Below are 17,872 nucleotides of genomic sequence, written 5' to 3' on the forward strand. Positions count from 1 at the left end.
AACGCCATCTATGGCCTGGCATTTTCTTCAGTGATAATGGGACACACTTCTCCAAACCCAGAGATTTCAGCCTACCAGCTGCCAGTGGCAGTTTGCTCACAGTGGGAAGAAAATCGATTCAGCCATAGCTGCAACCCAGGTACAGCTGCCACAGGTGCCCGCAGACTTCCCTGGAGTACCTGGAAGAGTTTCCTTACATGGCATCAGCATCCCATGTTGTTATGACTTCTCATGTGTAATGCATCCTCTCTTGCCTGCTGCCATGCTGAAGAAATCAGCACAAATGTCCCATACTGAACAGCATTAGGTTACATGATTGACAGCTCATTGCCACGAACAGAGGAACCATGACAGGCAGAGGAACCCCCATAACCTCACCAGAGCCGGCTGAGCCTCTGACAGGGCCGTTCCCAGGACTGTCATGGGGATCCAGTAGTCCCACGGCCAAAGACAGAGGCTCCCTGTCAGCTCCCAGATGGAGGGTGTTGCCTGCAGGGCTGGGAGCTCACGGGACAGATGGCTGGAGCCCTGTTTTCTGTCTGCATTTCACCGATGCCTGTGTGTCTGTGCATCTGTCCGTCTGCAGGACCACATGCTCAGCCTTGCCGCGGGCTGGGCACGGGTACCCGGAGCCATGGCAGCCCGGCCTGACGCAGCAATAGCTCTTTTTCACAGTAACACCAAAGCTGAGTTTCTTTCACAGCAATAGGCATCCAAGCCGGCTCCGCAGCAAGCAGCTGCATCGAGAGTGGTACCTGAGCTGGGCTCACACACACGGCTGCTTTAACATGCTGCGCTGCTCCCGTACGCGAATTTTAATTCCCGCGAGCGCTGTGCTGCAGGGATTTACCACCTGGGATCAGCACCAGCCCAGAGAATTTCTGGCACAGACGTGCTCTTTCCCAGAAATGGGAAAGCTCCGCCGTACCTGAGCAGACCTAAAGAAGGTCGTACCAAGCCTGTTCAAAACCCTCTTTATCCTTTCTCATCTCCAGAAGATGCGAGGGATGCGCTCTAGTGGCTGCTCAGGGGAGAAGGCCTCACGCTATGGAAGGGAGTAGGCACAGAGGGGATCACGCTGCCCAGACTAAAGTAACATGGCACATGGGAGCACACGGGGCGTGTAAATGCTCAGAGTAACGTTTTTACGGCTGGGCTGAGGCCACAGGAGCTTCCAGAACCGTGGAGGGCGGTCCCAAAGATGCTTCGCCGAGCACAGTGAGGCAACAGCTTCAGATGAAGAGTTTGCCCCACTTGCAAATGCTAAATCACTGCTGGCTAGAAACGACTTTTAAAACATTTTTAAATTTGGATTAGTTCACATCAAAAAAACATTTAACTTCATAAAAAAGCAAGTGGGTTAGAAAGTAAACCTCAGGGTTCCTTTTAATGCCTGTTCTTTTATGGACAGATGACGCTTCTTGTCGCTCTCCCGGCAGCTCAACAGGGAAAGAGCACCAAGGCACTGCAGCCCGCAGCAGCACATGGATCTACATGGCCACCCGCAGAGACAACAGCCCCCACCATGATGCAGGAAATTCCCATTCCCTTTGTGCATCTTTTCAGATCATTTGAGGAGAAATCATCTAGAGCAGCTGCAGACTCTTCCCAATGTTTTCTACTATTTGGTATCTCAGTGACAGCTTGAGCATCTCTTCTCCTCCTTTTTTCTCCCAAGCAATGAGGATTTTTCTTTTGTCTCCCCTATCTTTGTATACCACATCATCCCCCGTGAGGGCAAAACACAGGCTATAGAGAATCCCTCCCTGCCCTAGCCCAGGCCTGTGAGCAGGGCAAGCACTGCCACTTTCACTGCATCTTTTTTGGACACAGCGTTTTCAGCTTGCCTCTAACTGGGATGTAATTTGAGTTTGAACACAGATGCCTTGTATCTCTTGGTGCCTGTAGCCAAAAATGGTGAACTTTTAAGATTTAGTTTTTATGTCTGGGAAGTCAGAAACTGCCTGGAGAATTTGCCTTTCTCTCTCATGACAGCTTGCAGTCCAGATGATGGGAACTTCTGACATATCGAGATGTAGTGATGCGGCAATGCAAGGCACACCCTTCTTTCCCCTTCAGACATCACACAAACACCAAATGTCACAGAGGTGGGGACTGCTGGCTTGTGCCTGACTGTGGTTTAAGGGGGTGGAGGGAAGGGACACGACCTAGAGCCACAGACAAGCTCCACCCCACCCCTGGGAAGGCAGAAGGATGGTTTTGGCCTGGCTTCCTCACAAACCCAACCAAATCCAAAGGACCTTTTTAACCCCAAGCAACAGAAGACAGCGCAGCCCACTGGTCCCCGAATTCACTGCTTCTGAATTAAAGGTGTTTCAGCCCCAGACTTCGAGCATGTGTTGTAAACTAACAGAAGCAAAGACAACAAAGTAGGTTTTGATGTGCTCATCATTTTTGACAGAGGAGAGACAGAAGAGACCCACTGACTTGATGTTTTAACAGAGAAAGGAAATGGTTTTAGAAAGCAAGTTACCTGTAATCTTTATTTGGATAAGGAAATAAATATGTATTCAACTAGTTTTGATGGTATAATTGCGTGTCATTGCACAAGAATTCATACTTACACTGGAATGTGCACTATTAACTGTTAAGTTCCACTTTTCACCCAGAAATACATTCAATGGCTTGGAGAAGGAAAAAAATCCATACAAACAAGGTGTGTCAGAAAGAGGTCAAAAATAAGATTTATTTGCAAATCATTTTGACAATAAACTAGTATCTCTGAGCTGTGCATTTTGGGGACTACAAGTCAGTTCCTTTGCCCTCTGAGATTTCCATTTGCATGCAATATGGGATTTCAAAACGAAACTTCAAAGCGTCCTTTTTTGCCTTGCTGTGCTGAGTAATTCCTTCCACAGGCACACTACAGGAGAGTCAAAGTCTTTGTAATGAGAAGCTATCACAAGCAACCTTGTCTTAGAAAGAAAACCGTCACATGAGACCTGTTTCACATTTGTTTTACACAGTGTTAAGCACTTCAAGATTCCCACAAGAAGTGCCTGGTGCTGTATGAAAAACACCTCAAACAAGCCAATAAAAAATTCCACCACAAATCCAAAACAAAACCCAAGGCAACCCTAAAACTCACCAAATAGTAACATCTACTCCTAAAACTCACAACTATACTGAAACCTCAAATTTCCTTCTGATGTTAAGAACGCACAGTGCGTCTTGTTATGACCCAAGTCCCCTCTCTTGGAATGTAATGAGCTGTGTCTCATGTAAAAAGAAAGAAAAAAAAGTTGAGATTTAATAATGATGACTACTGTATACAAGTGAGCTCAGTACAAAGGCAATACAAAGTAAGATTTACCTTAGTGCCTGACTGTGTGAATGCAACCTCTAAATTACGGTTAGAGTCACAGCAGCTGAAGAGGAAGACATCTTCAGCATCTTCAGAACATTTCTTCCATTTATGCCTGTGCTTCTCCCTGACCTTGATCTGCCTTTCAAAAAGCCTGGAAATTTCATCTCTGAAGTCACAGTTTGATTTAGATGAGATCACAAGTGTATTCTGAAACCCCTACACAATTAAGTTCTGAACAGACAAGTTACTGCATCTTGCATTAGGGCAAAGCCCAAAGGTAACACAAGGAAACAAGGTAACTCAGAGAGGAAATCAAAGAATCTGACCCACATCTATTTTCAATACAGTTCTAGAAAATATCAATTTTTATAAAAAAGAGGGACCTTTTTCCTGTTTATGAAGCTCAAAACAATCCCAATATTCTGCACTGTAAAAATAATTTCCCCCCCTCTCCCATATATATGTAATAATACAAGAAAAATGTCCAGATATCATTGTTATCAGTTCAAATAAAGCAATAATGACTGCATTAGATCATTCAAATGTAAATAAACATTTTTTATATATAAATGTATATAAATATGCCCCAAATATCAAAATTACCTTATAAGGGTAACAACTCTTGGTTGTTCTTTTAAGTATTTACGCAAAGCTGGAGAGAATAATAGTCTTAGGGACATTATTTTATTTTGGGCTAGTTTAGAAAGAGTAAAACAATATTCAACTGAAAGCTCTTCATCATCAGTCCACATGTCATCTCACCATGGGTTCTCCCTATACCTTCTGAGGAACCAAGTCCATTCTTCTGGAATAAATATACTTGGTAATTTCACATCAGCCATTACTGAAATGATCCTGAGAGCAAGGCCCAGAAACTAGAAATCTCTTCAAGCTGAGCACCCTAGCTAATATCAGACTGCCTCCTGCATAAGCTCAAAACTGAGAAAGGGATAATGATTTCAGAAAAAATCTTACATTGACAAACATTGCCCCCTCCAACATCTTCAGAGAACAGCAAGAATTTATCATGGGTAAATCTGCAAATCCAGTGGTTATGTTCTCCCATTAGACACCTCCAAGACTTCACTCTTCTAAGCCCTGTGTATCCTTTTATTTCTGGTGTAGTCAAATGTAAAAATTGTTGAGGTTTACCGACATCTGATTTGGGCAACAGTTAAGCTGCAGGTGCCAGCATTCTGCATCAGCCTGCAGAATAATTTCTTCCCAGGAGCTGCTACAGTGCTGTGTTTTGGATTTATAATGAAAATAATGTTGATAACACACTGATGTTTTAGTGTAAACATGGCTTAGCAACAACTAAATCAGGGACTTTTCAGCTCCTCACCCCACCCCAACAGTGAGTGAGCTGGGGTGCATAAGGAGTGGGGAGGGGACAGAGACAGGACAACTGACCTCAGCTGATCAGAGTGTTGTCCCAGACCAGATGGTGCCATGCTCAAAATATTAAACTGGGGGGAAACAGCGGTCACTGCTCAGGAACTGGCTGGGCATCAGTCAGCAGGTGGTAAGCAATTGCACTGTCCATCACTTGTTTTGTATATTGTAACTCTTTTATCATTATTGTTGTTGTTTTCCCTTCTGTTTCTGTCTTATTAAACTGTCTTTGTATCAACACATGAATTTTACTTTTTTTTTTTTCCCCCCAACTCTATCCCCCACCCTGCTTTGGGTGGGGGGCAGGCAGTGGTGGGGTGCAAGCAAACAGCTGAGTGGTGTTTAGGTGCTTGCTGTGTTAGAGCCATAACATGGCCCCTAGAATTCATGGGTTTAGCAGTATTTTGCAAGACAAAATTTGACACATCTCATTAAGATTCCAATGTTTGAAAAACTCCTACCCTGAAAGTCCACTATTTGCTGAGGAAGTGTCATGTGTACTGAGAACGTGAATTAACTCTGAGCATACCATCTTTAATGACAACACTTCAAAAAGACCCCATGCAGTCTCACAAGTTTTGTTCTCTTACACATCCAGGTCTGAAACCAAGAAATACTAAGAGGTTTTTTCAGGAGAAGTCTTATAGAAGTGATCCAGTTTCCAAATGTCATTAAATGTTTTGGCAGAATAATTTTATATGAAATCTGTAATACACTTGATAATGTTTATAATCCAATGATTACTTACAGGAAGTATTATTGCATTTTAAGCGTAAAAATATAAGAGGTTCTATAAAGAAAATTAAAATAGCATTAATCTAATATTGATAGTCATATAAAATAACTCACAATTATGTAAGTTTCCATATTTAATTACACATTTAAAAATAAGTTATAAAAATAATTAAGCTTCTTTAAAACCCCCAAGGTATTTTCTTTTAGGAGTTTTTACTCATATCTACTGATTGTCTAGCATCAGCAACAGCTTCTGGTACTCGAACAGTCATATCATTCATTGATTTCTTCAAGCAGATTTGGCAGCCTAAACGTGATCTGTAGGGAAATATGACATTGCAGTTAGTTCTAGCCCACCAGACATCTAACAGCATTTACCCCCTTATGCCTCCAACATTCAGCCACCCCAAACACATCAGGAACTACAAACAGCCACTCTTGTGCATGGTCTTAATCAAGCCCAGTAGCAAACCGCCTGCGTCAACACAAGGGTCTGTGTGGCAGTAATAATGATTTCTGTTCAGTATCAGAGCTCAGCACACTGGAAAGTTGCACACCAAGTTCTTCCTGCTTACTGACACAATAAGTAATAAGGGTGACCCTTCCATTTTCAGCGGGACACTAACAGGTCAGCCAAGTGCATTTGGCATCTCTGAAGAGAAGAAGGCAAAAAATCTGAATGAAAGCCTCAGAAAAAGCACAGCTTAACCTCCCTATCCAGGGTCCAATGTTTTCAAACTAAAAAGCTCAAGACTGGGTCATTAAACCAGAAAAGTAGGAGTGAAAAGACAAGAAACACAGGAAGGAGAAGGATAAAAGGATAAAACACTCAAGGCACTCAAGGAGATGCCATCCTTTTTTTTTCTACCTACCATTCATTCTGAACAAAAAAAAGATGTTGCAAGCAAGCAATTAAAATCAAAGTATTTAATACAATAACAAAATTCTGCAGACATCAGAAGCCGCTTTTATTGCTAGGATATCTTTATTTCAATGTTCATGTCTTTGTACTTAAGTATAGAATATTGAAAACATCAGCAAGGATGGGCAGTGTTCCGTAGCACCAGTTCCTGGAAAGACACTAGCTAGCTGACAGCCTATTTCAAAAATCTAAGTTACCACTCTCCTGTCCACCTCTCCACATGCATCTATCTGCACCTTTTAAGTCCAAACATCACTTCCTATTGCTCAGTAGCACAAGATCCTCATACGTCTTCACCAAGAGTTTTTGGATACTACCACAGAGCAACACACACTATACACAAACCTTACTCTTTACTGTGTTTTCCAACATCTTCCACAAACATGCTAATTAAAACCTAGTACTTATCACTTTTAGATCACACTGTTGATCACCTATTATTACCAGACAGCCTAATGCTTCTACCTTATTAAAAGATGATTCTTCTTAATGAATTACTTATCCTTTACAGGGCCTTTGCTGTTATCCTGTTGCAACTCAAGACTTAGTAAAGTTTTTCTAGACCTAAATAAATTTCATGAACTGCCAGATCTTTCTTCGCACTCAGTGATTTATTTGAAGAACTCCCATATCTGCTTCATTCCTCTACAAAAGCTCTGTCGAATTCTTTCCTTACCCGTAGTAGACAGTATAGACTATCTATAGACATCTGATTAAAGTGTCCAGTATGGAACTTCGGTGTATTCTTCAGTTTCCATGATCTTTTAAAAGTTGGGTTGCTGCCTTCCCACACCTTTGCAGCAGAAGCAGTTTTAAACCAACCTTGCAGACAGTTCAGAAATGTCAGACTGACTTCCTGTAGAACTCCTGAGTGAATGCTACCTTGCCATTACCATTTGTTACTCATTTATCTGCTGTAATACTTCCATGGACACGTCAGTTTGAGACAAGATCACAGAATACTCCAGGAAGCCTTTTGCAAAGAAACCTTTCAGTGCATGGACATCCCGTAACATCTCTAGAGACAACAATACAAAAGAAATTTTGCTTTTATGTTATCTTTTTCTATTTTAAGTGCACCTTCTACATTACCCATCAGCTCTTCATGTAGACAAAGCTTCCTGCTTCTGACAGCTTTAAAACAAAAATATTTTTTTTTACTTTTTACAAGCCGTTTCTCAGCTTATTTTTTGTTTCAGCATTCTTCTTACACATTTAACTTGCCAGGGTTTGCATTCCCCTTATCTTACTACTTTTAACCATCTCTACTGTTCTGCAGTTAATCAAAACTATTTAATTTTAACCTTTCTAATTAATTCCTCATTTTAAAAAACCTGACTTTCATGGCAGTTGCTAGCTGAAACTTCCCCAAATACAGAGTCACTGATAAAAATAAGCTTTTATCCCTGTACCTATGACAGAGCATAGAAGTGCATCTCCATTACACAAATCTGTATCAGCACAGGAGCCCAGGTAACCTGCAGTAAATATCAGTCACTTAAAGCTCCACGTTCCAGAAGAGTCATCCTCTCACACATTTGAAAGGTCCCTGGCCATAGGAAGAACACATGATGCTAGGAACACCTAATAGAAGTACCAAATGTGTTCAGAGAGTCTAAAACTTAATTTGGTATGAAGAACTTAGAGAGAAAATAGAAACATTTAAACAAAGAGCTCTGGCTTTCTACTGTTTTTCAGTTCTTCAGTAAAATCTCCTTGCTTTAAACCTTTAAAAGATGGTCAAAGAAAAAAGATTTTTATTAGACCATTTGCCTTCAGAGCTATTTAGGAATTATTTTGGTAGATGGTAAGGGTGAAGTAAATTCACACTTAATAGGCTTATGATCTTTTCAAAACCAAAAATGGGTTTTTGTGAGACAGGAAGAAGAATAAAACAAAAGAAGCTTCAACAAGTATCTCGTAGCTTAACTTCTTTGCCTTTACAACCTCCCATAGAAGTTCAGATTTGTCTGAAGTGAGAATGTGTATTGTTATATAGAAATGATGAGTATGGGATTCCCATTACTGATATAAGGAGATAGATGAATTAATTCAGAGTGCTTCTTTGCAGAGACATAAAAAAACTCTATGCTATACAGGCCAGGTATAAAGCCTCATCATCACTGGAAAGATTCTCAAAAACTTCAATAAGCTGTTCCATTGAAGGATGAAGAAAAGCGCTTGTGAAACCTTGTAAGGCACAGCTGCCTACTGTTCATGGGGGCATGGTTTATGATAAAGGCTACCTGTACACCAGCAGGTAGAACAGCCCACTAGGAATGGGTCTGTGATGAGGATGTGACACCCTAATTACAAGATGTGTGATGGTGGGGGTGATGCAGAAACAAGGGTTACTTTAGGCTACCACTAGTCTAATCCTAATGCCTATCAGCAGTAAGAGCACAGTTTAGGATCAGTTTCTCCCAAAAGGGAATCTGGCTTGTGTGCACCAAGAGCACTCGGAGTCAAAGCATGACAAGTAGGTACACGGACACATGGAACACTGTGCTAGAGAAGGCTTGGAGGAAGGATCTTAACAATGTACATAAATACCAGAGAGGTTGTAGAGTCTCCATCCTTGGAGATATTCAAAAGCCGTCTGGACATGGTCCTGGGCATCGGATCTAGGTGGCCCTGCTTGAGCAGGGGGTTGGGCCAGATGACCTCAAGAGGTCCCCTCCAACCTCAACCCTTCTGTGATTCTGTGAAAAGAAGATCTGACCAAAACCTAAAACACTAATGTTAACACATTCACTAGCTACAGACTAACAGAGACAGTAAACAGAAGGGAAGAGAAACAAGTACAAGAAAATTCACACACAGGACAGCAGCAGCAGAGCTTTTGTTGAAGGAATGGGGTTTTCACTTATACTTTAGTATATAACATTTCTGCACCAGACACCTCTGAAGACAAGTACTGGCAACTGACACTTTTCAGTTACAAAAGCAATACTGACATCTTTTTAGTATGAATTAAGATAGACAATATCTAAACTTAGCAGTCCCATTTTGTGTAACAGAATCCAGCTACTCATCAAAAGCTGATTAAGGTGCTCCAAGAATATTAGACTGCTCCATCTGCAAACCCTTCTCTCCATTCTTTGATGTAGTGAAGTGCTATGTTGCCTTACGTTTCTGTGAGGCCATATGCCAGGTCCAGCATGTCCATCTCTTCGTCAGTAATTGCATCTAGTTTCTCAAATATGTGGTCTTCAAATATTAAATGACAAGTTGAACAGGCTAGTGTTCCTTCACATGCACCTAAGCAACAGAACAAATCAAGATAACAGAAAATCCAAGTTTCAAATTGCAGAAGAATTTCAGAAGAAATCCTACATATATGTTTGTCTCATACAAGAAGTCTCCCTTGATTAGTAAAATTAATGTTTTATATATTCTCACATTCATATACCTACTCTGCATTCAACTGTCAATAGTATTTCTACAGTTCCTATAGCATTAAGATTTACTTAAATATTTTAACTAATTTATAGCATTTAACTAATTCCCTTTCCACTTTTTAAAGAAAGAAAGTTTTCTACTATAAGAATGCAAAAGCAGACAACACTGTCAATCAACACTACTTGATTTATTTCCAAGGCTGATCCTTATCTCTCTTTTTCCCATGGTTTTGAGAAGGTTTCCTCCAGAAGTTTAACAGAAGATACCTGCTACACCAAAAAAAAAAAAATCCTCAGAAGTACAGGAAGGAGGGAATTTATACCTGGTGCTTCTTCTCACTTAATAGAACACTAATTCACAGCGACAAAAGTAGTCAGGCCAGAGAGATGGTTTTATCTGTGCTAAAGAGGCCTACATGTATTATTATGAGGCAATCCAGTACAAGTCAAGGATCTAATAATTTGCTAGGGTTGAGCAGAACAAGCATCAACAACACCTACATGCTACAGCAATGAGGTCACCACAGGACAGTAAAAGTTTGAACACTAACAAATTTGTCACTGTGTTGGGCTAACACTAAGTTCTTCACTTTGCTGAAAAAGAAACATGCAAGTTTAACAGGGCAGGAAAGGCTGAATACTGTGGAGAGTGGGATTGGGGCATACAAACCCCAGGCTCCAATTTAAATTGATAGGAGAGAAGCAGGTAACACATTAGCCAATTATCATCTATTTACTCATTTGCAGGGAAGGCAGAACCAAGAATACAGTGACCCCATCACCTTTGTACTCGTAAGGAAATAAGGGAAGCAAGATTGTAAGCATAACCACTGCTATGGAAAGAAACAGTGGAATTTATCATCAGACAAGGATTACACACAAAAGCACCATGCTGTTACATGCAGTAACAGTATCAACAGCATATATTCAAAGTGAGCACGACACTGTACTAGAATATTTGATTTTTAAAATATATCACATCTTCAAAGACACGTTAAAAAGGAGAGTTCAAATAAAGTGCCAAATACAAAATTTGTCTTGTCAGCAGTCTAAGGATCTTGAACGTTGGGAAGGTGAGGGAAGGAGCGAGAGGGGAAGGAAAGAACTAATCAGTCTCTTTGGACAGTGCAAGGTCTTTCCACAACTGTAAAGCTAGCAGACATAAACAAATTGAGTGCAGTCGAATCATTCAAGAGTTTTATAAGCCTTTACACAAAGATATTTCCATTATTATTACTGCACATGGGATGCCCCCTAGTGACAAAAACAAATAGGTAAGATTTATGTTTCACTTTTCCCTCAATTTTTCTCTAAACACAGAACATACATTTTTCCTGCATTATTTCTCCGCCCTAGTATGATGTTTCATTAGCAAGTGGTTATTGAAATGGGACCAGCATATGTTGTAATTAAAGATTGCTACAGTATTCCACATTTTTTTTTTCAGTTTGGCTTCTGATTATTGACAGCATTATTTTTTCCCACTTCACCATAATGTCTTAACATGGTTGATATTTACACAGAGAACATTTACTGTAGGATACAGGCAGACCAGCCATAAGCCTATGAGTCATTTAGTAAGTGATAGATACAGCTAATTAAACCAGTGCATTACATGTTTTTAAAAATGTCTCCCTTAAGAGACAATTCTTCTTCCCCAGATGTATGCAGCTCTAGATATGAGCTGTCTCAGATATTAAGTGTAAGATTTTAAATCATATCAAAGATTTCATTAGTAGCAGTAAAATTTATTTGCACTTAACTAAAACACCTCAGATTTCAAACTGTGCTATGTCTGCTTTTTTTCCCTCCAGTTGCTTCCTATTACACGTTCAGTCCTGAAAATTGTACTTCCACTTCCTACTTTAGTTCTATTAATTCTCCAGCTCATATTCATATAAATACCTCTCCATAGGTATTTAATTGTCATTTCCTAATACAACTGCTTTGTATGGGCAGAATCCTACAACTTCAATGGAACTATCTTTGAGCAATGTGGTCTAGTGGAGGGTGTCTATTGGAGGGGGATTGGAACTAAACAAACTTCAAGGTCCCTTCCAACCCAAACCATTTTATGATGCTAACTAAGGAAAGTGCAAAAGTTTGAAGAAACAGGGAGAAGTTATAGCTTCCTCCTATTTTGATTTTAAACAGAACTCATACCAAGTTAGAATTTCATGAGGGCTTTGGTCTCTTTTACTCTAGTTCTTTAATAAGAATTAAACTTCTTGCTCTTCCCTGCTAACTGACATGGATTTGGTTGTTTATTTGTCTTTGCACTCAAATACTACAGCAAACTGTGTTACAAAAAGCCTGATAATAAATGAAGACATTATGGCACTACAGAAGTAACCAGACACTTTTAGAAATACACCAGTTTTGTGTTGCCTCCAGAACCTTTCAGCTCAGAAGAGTCTGCAGATGGCATCTTTCAGATTCCACCTTGACAGCACTCTGTTCACATTCCCCTCCTTTAATATGCAAGCCAAGATCACCTCAAATATTTTTTTTTAAAACTTGAATCAAAATATTCTATGCACCTGCAGGAGAAAAAAAAGAGGAGAAAATCCAAGTAAAGTACAGGTAGGTTTTATATATAAATTCATATTCATTTATGGTTGGACTTGATCTTAATGGTCTTTTCCAACCTAAATGACACTATAGATACTTATGCATAAACTGGAAAGTAATTTCTAGACACTGAATACAGTTTTCAGTGCATCTACTTACCAAAACCATCTATGTCTAGATTATTATCAACAACAACATCCAGCAGTGAATCCCCAGGTTTTCCCTTGGCTGTCAGTTTGTCACCATCGCGATTTATGAAATGAACAGTTATTTTGTCTTCTGAGCTGAAAAAGAAAATTACATACTAGAATTAAAGGATTCTAGACCTTTTTAGAACTTTAGCATTGATTGAATACTACTAAACTAATAATCACAATCAACTCTAAGAGCTGAGAAATCTAAGTTATTGAAAGTTATTGGCTGTTACAGGTACAGGCATTTACTGGTGTACATTGAACAAAGACCATGAAAAATAAAAAAAAACAAAACAAATCTTGGTTTGTGTTTTGTCACTAAAAGCTATATGGGATCCTGATGTTTTGCCTTTCACCAAAGAGGATCAGAGCTATTTTATTTTAGGCACAATTTTTAACAAATAAAAAAGAGTTCATTTTAAATGTTTCTCTCCCCACCTTTCTGTGGACTCTTGCTTTGGATTTATGACATTTTTATTGTTCTCATCATTATCATTTAGGATAAATTGTAAGTTTCCCCATTTCTGCCTAGAGTTTTAGATATTTTACTTTATTAGTTACAAAATTTACTTCTCTCCTGCCAAAACAGGAAATACTCAAAAAACATTCTGCTGTCTTCAAGCACAGATTCTCTTAGGAGTTTAACTTGTAAATATTAATTCTAGTGAAGTTCAAAGTTTTTACATGTTTTCAAAGAAAGAAGGTTTTGTATTTTTCTGCTTTGCTTTTCAGACAATTATTTAAGAAAAAACTCTCTTGCAGTGTGCATAAAAATGTCTTAACCTACAGCTTTTAATATGAAAAAATTGATTTTTTTGCATTTGTATTATATTATTTCACATGCAAATGAAATGAAGGCTTTAAATATACTAATGAAATACAGTTCCATTTTAAGCAGACTATTTTCTTTCCTATAGTAAGTGAGCAAAACAAGAAAAACTTATTGGATGGACAGTAAGAAATCTGCCAAGAGATGAGAGATAAAAATAGAACAACCAAAAGGTAATGCAAAAATTTATGTTTCCATGTGAAATCCATACTTAAGAACCACTTATTATTCTTATGCTTCTTATTACCTGTACTCATTTTTAGTAACTGTGGGCCTTGAGTGATCTATCATATGCAAAATACACAAGCTTGAAAATCAAGTCATCCTCTGTAAAACTAACCTGTAGAGCTGAATATTAAAGGAAAAATTTGAAAGTGGCCATGCTGAAACAACAGTGAACAAATTACTTTTGTCACTAACTGGCTATAAAAGAAAATGTGTTTTTAGCAACACGAGTCCTAGGTTGTTATGAGAAACAACAAATGTTTGTTGCTGTAGACTTTATATACTTGCCACAACTGTAAGATCAGTTGGCAGCAGTGTGTGCCATGATGATTCATTATGATGTCATGCTCACTTCTTTTCCTATCAGACCTCAGTCCATTCTCCAGAAGGCAGCCACACGCTATTATTAACAATAAATTAATTCCAAAACTATAACTGATAATGAAGGATTGACCTTGCTGATCTGCAATGCAATTGAAGCATGCACTATAATAAAATTCAGACATCTTAAATATACATCTTTACAAAATGTAATTAATGTTGCACAGTCACCTGTGATATCCAAGGACCACCTCCAGCAAACCGTTCTGTGGGGGTTTAAGTTACCACTGATTTTTGTTGTGCTCCTCTGCTATGCTAACACCTCCCACAGCAGAACCAAGGAAACAAGCACCCACTTAGATAAACTAGTACAAAATTCACCACCTCCACTGGGAGTTTAACACTGGTGGGTTTTGACTGCATCTGGAAAGGGTCACATTCTGAGAGCCAAAGTAAGCCACTGACACTGTAATTTAAAATGGCTTCAAAAAGCCCTTCCAGAGGTCAAAGTACACTCTCCTTTGATGAAATATTTCTGTTAAGATGACAAACACAACCCTGACAGGAGATACAGTGAGAGATGTACTTGCATTTCTGGGCATCCTCAGTACATGGCAAGTACTAAATATTTATTCCAATATCCTAAATATACCCTTTATTCTATTATAGGATGAGGTGATCACAAATAACATGGACCAAACAGCAGGATGTGTGTCTGTCCATTAGATCACTGGAACTTTTGTACATGATAAGTTGACTCCCTTCCAGTTTTCAAAACACATTTGAAACTGTCTTCACTCGTGATTACGCTTTAATCTGGTACAACACCACAGTGTCACAAGAACAGTCTTGCCCCCCCCGCTCCTTTGTTCCTTCTCTCTCCAGCGCTCACATGTCATGTGGTAAACTGGGCCTGGAAAGAAAACTGGCCGAAAGTCGACCCTCATAGGTCAATGGCTACATGGATGTCAGAACTGGCACAGTGAGATCTGACCCTCAGACAAAATTTAACACCGGTTTAGAACAGTCGTGTTACTGCAACTTTATGATGCAATGACACAATCCAAGCTTCCTGATCAGATTAAACCAATCTCTTTCTGGTGTAAAAATGTGGGTTTGGCTGATCCCCATTTCAGTCAACTCATTTTGCTAATCTGGATGAAAATTAACCATAAAAACACAGTAGTCCCAGCTGGACTAGACAGCAAAACTGACAAAAGTGCCACAGCCCACAGAAAAAAATGAGGAAACAGCAGTGGAGTAATCTTACATTTGCTTCAGCCAGTTGTGGATCTGCACCATGGCTGTGCTTGCCTGACGGGTGTGGCATGCAGCAAGGGGACAAACAGAAATATCACTTCTTCACAACTCAGAGGCATTTGTTGAAGACTGATACAGTAATTAATCTTTCCACAGGACCTAAATCCATCCTGATTGATAACTGAAGCTAAATTTCATTTATTTGTGTAACGTTAGATACAGCCTTCTACAGTCTTGCAGGACTGTAGATCTGGTTTTCTGCTATTACCACCTTTACCACTCCTCACATAGCCAAAACGTTTAATTTAGAAAAATCAGTGAGGCTTTATTGAGTGGTGAAAATACTTTCAGAAGAGTGGTGTATGTAATAATCAGACTAGTCAGACATTCAAAACACACCAAGCAAATCTTTTCAATGACTAGGGGATACCATTAAAAAAAAATAAAATTCACACCTGCATGAAACAATACTTAGGCTTTATAAATTTCAAGTAACATAGCTTTTGTCTACCCAGACATTGTTTGTATGAAGAAAAACAACCAAGCAAATACCAACATGATGTGAACTAGTCTCAGGCAGTTAATGTGAAACATGTGTCAGGCCTATGCAAGTATGAGTAGCCTCAGGATTATCAGGAAGAACAAAACATAGTTTGTGTTATCTGCATGAAGCATAAATATTCCAATTAATTCCCAGATAAACCAGATGAAAAACACAATTAATTTCTTCATATGGTTGTTGCCACAGCACTATCAGCTTTTTTATCAAGCTTCACTGTGATACTCTATATTGAGCATACTGCAAATGCACAGAAGAGCACAAGACAACTGTAAATGTTGTTCATTGTCTCTCCCGTAAATAAAAAGAGTAAATACTGCAAGAATCCTGACAGCTACCTCTTCCTCCTTAAAAGAAGTATTCTTTTGAATCTCAGATATTACTTCCAAGTTAGGAATCACCTCTTACATTCTTCCAAACAAAACATAAAGGTAACAACTGTAGCCTAGTGTTGCACGTGGAAAGACCAACTCTGTTATTTCCAGATCTTTTAATAAACAGCAAATCCAACAGCCCTAAACACCTAAAGAGCCTCACGAATGAAACTATTAAACAGGGCCTCAATTAAAATACGAAGTTATAAACCTGAACTAATCTTTAAAGCATGCAATAATTATGCTGTGCACCAAAAACATTGTACAGCTATCCAAACTGGAACAAAAGAATTCTGAGATAGCTCCTGTTCACCCTGAAAAGGAAGGATAACAGATAAAAATGGAACAAAAGAAAAGAGAAAATGGAAATCGAAACATAATGCCTGATGCTTCACTGAAACCCTTAGGAACCTCTGCTCACAAGAATCACTTCAGGTAATGTTTTGTATGATGTTTTCACCCTCTAGACACAAATACAGCTAATTTTACATATACAAACAATGACGTATCTTTTTACTGGAATAACACTGGCTGACTATATAAAGGTCAGGAACTGGGGCTCAAATAATACAATGCCCAGAAAAGGCAGGACTAGAGAAAATAACTCTCACATATATTGAGAAAACAATAATATCTGAAGATTTTCCTTTTCTTCTGATTCACTCAGCCAGGTTATGATACGGAATACATAAACAACACATTTGAAATACTTGCTTGCATAATCTTTTTTGCTGGTGTGCTTGCACAATGAGTGTGAATAAATTCCATTCGTATTCAGCCTGTTTGTGAAAGACCTGAGAGATTACAGGTCTACATTACTACAACTACTACTATTACTGCTACATTACTATTAAGTAAGGAAATGTTTTCCCTTCTAAGTATTCTTTTTCCCCCATTTTTACCCTGTTCAATAATTTGAATACCTTTTTAAAAACTGACAGTATTTTACAAAGGCTTTTTTTTATTAAAAATCGCAAATCGGGGACTTCAAAATCAACTGATCATCAGCAGGGTCACTCAGAGAAGAGATGTGACTAGCAACTTACCCATCTCATATGGGAGTCCTAGACTAAAATGTTAAGTTTGTCTCTCCATATGAAAAGTATCTGCTGGAACAAAGTCAAAAAGCACCTACAGGAGAGTTTAAAAGCAAACTGTTGAAACAGCTTTGATGGTGAGGGCACTATCCCAACCCTCTTGAAACAGAGCAGGGTACACCCCTGATGCTGGGCAAGTGATTGCAGGTCCTGTTCAGAGTCGAGGAAACTTTCCTGACAACCAATTAAACCAGGCTTTTAAAATTTCTGCATTTTAAATACTGAAAATTTGCTATAGACTATGATCTGTCTTCAAATATAAAAACTACAAGCCAGAAGGCTGTGCACAAACAGTTTTTGACTACATGTCACAAAACTACAGTTAAGGACTGTGGAATATTAAACCCATACAGATGAAATGCACTTTGAAACACCTACTCTTACATACTGGTGAGGACAGGAGGGGTTCTGCATACTCAGATCACAGAATCAAGTAGTATGGCAAAGACCTCTGAGATCATAGAGTCCAACTTGTGACTGAATACCACCATGTCAACTAGATTATGGCACTGAGTGCCACATCCAGTCTTTCCTTAGAGAAAGAGGCACAAGTGCTCTTCAGTAGTGGAAAACTATATCAAAGGCTGAAGAGACCTTCAGTATTGGGCTCTCTGATATGCGCTGTATTTTTACCACAAGCCTAGTCAGGCTTCCAAAAATG

General features: G+C 39.1%; 1 protein-coding gene across 1 annotated transcript in view; it reads right to left on the reverse strand.

Moving 5' to 3' along the window:
• Window positions 1–2,682: 2,682 nt before the first annotated feature.
• FDX1 (ferredoxin 1) overlaps window positions 2,683–17,872 on the reverse strand; it is a 15,870-nt gene continuing 680 nt past the window's right edge. Inside the window, exons 2-4 of the mRNA XM_017831652.1 lie at window positions 12,512–12,636; window positions 9,512–9,641; window positions 2,683–5,776 (exon numbers count right to left, since the gene is read on the reverse strand). Of these exons, the coding sequence (XP_017687141.1) occupies window positions 5,662–5,776; window positions 9,512–9,641; window positions 12,512–12,636 (370 nt within the window). The 3' untranslated portion in view covers window positions 2,683–5,661. The remainder of the gene's footprint in view (window positions 5,777–9,511; window positions 9,642–12,511; window positions 12,637–17,872) is intronic.

This window comes from Lepidothrix coronata, unplaced genomic scaffold (assembly GCF_001604755.1).
Source record: "Lepidothrix coronata isolate B3197 unplaced genomic scaffold, Lepidothrix_coronata-1.0 Scaffold194, whole genome shotgun sequence".
Taxonomy (NCBI): domain Eukaryota; kingdom Metazoa; phylum Chordata; class Aves; order Passeriformes; family Pipridae; genus Lepidothrix; species Lepidothrix coronata.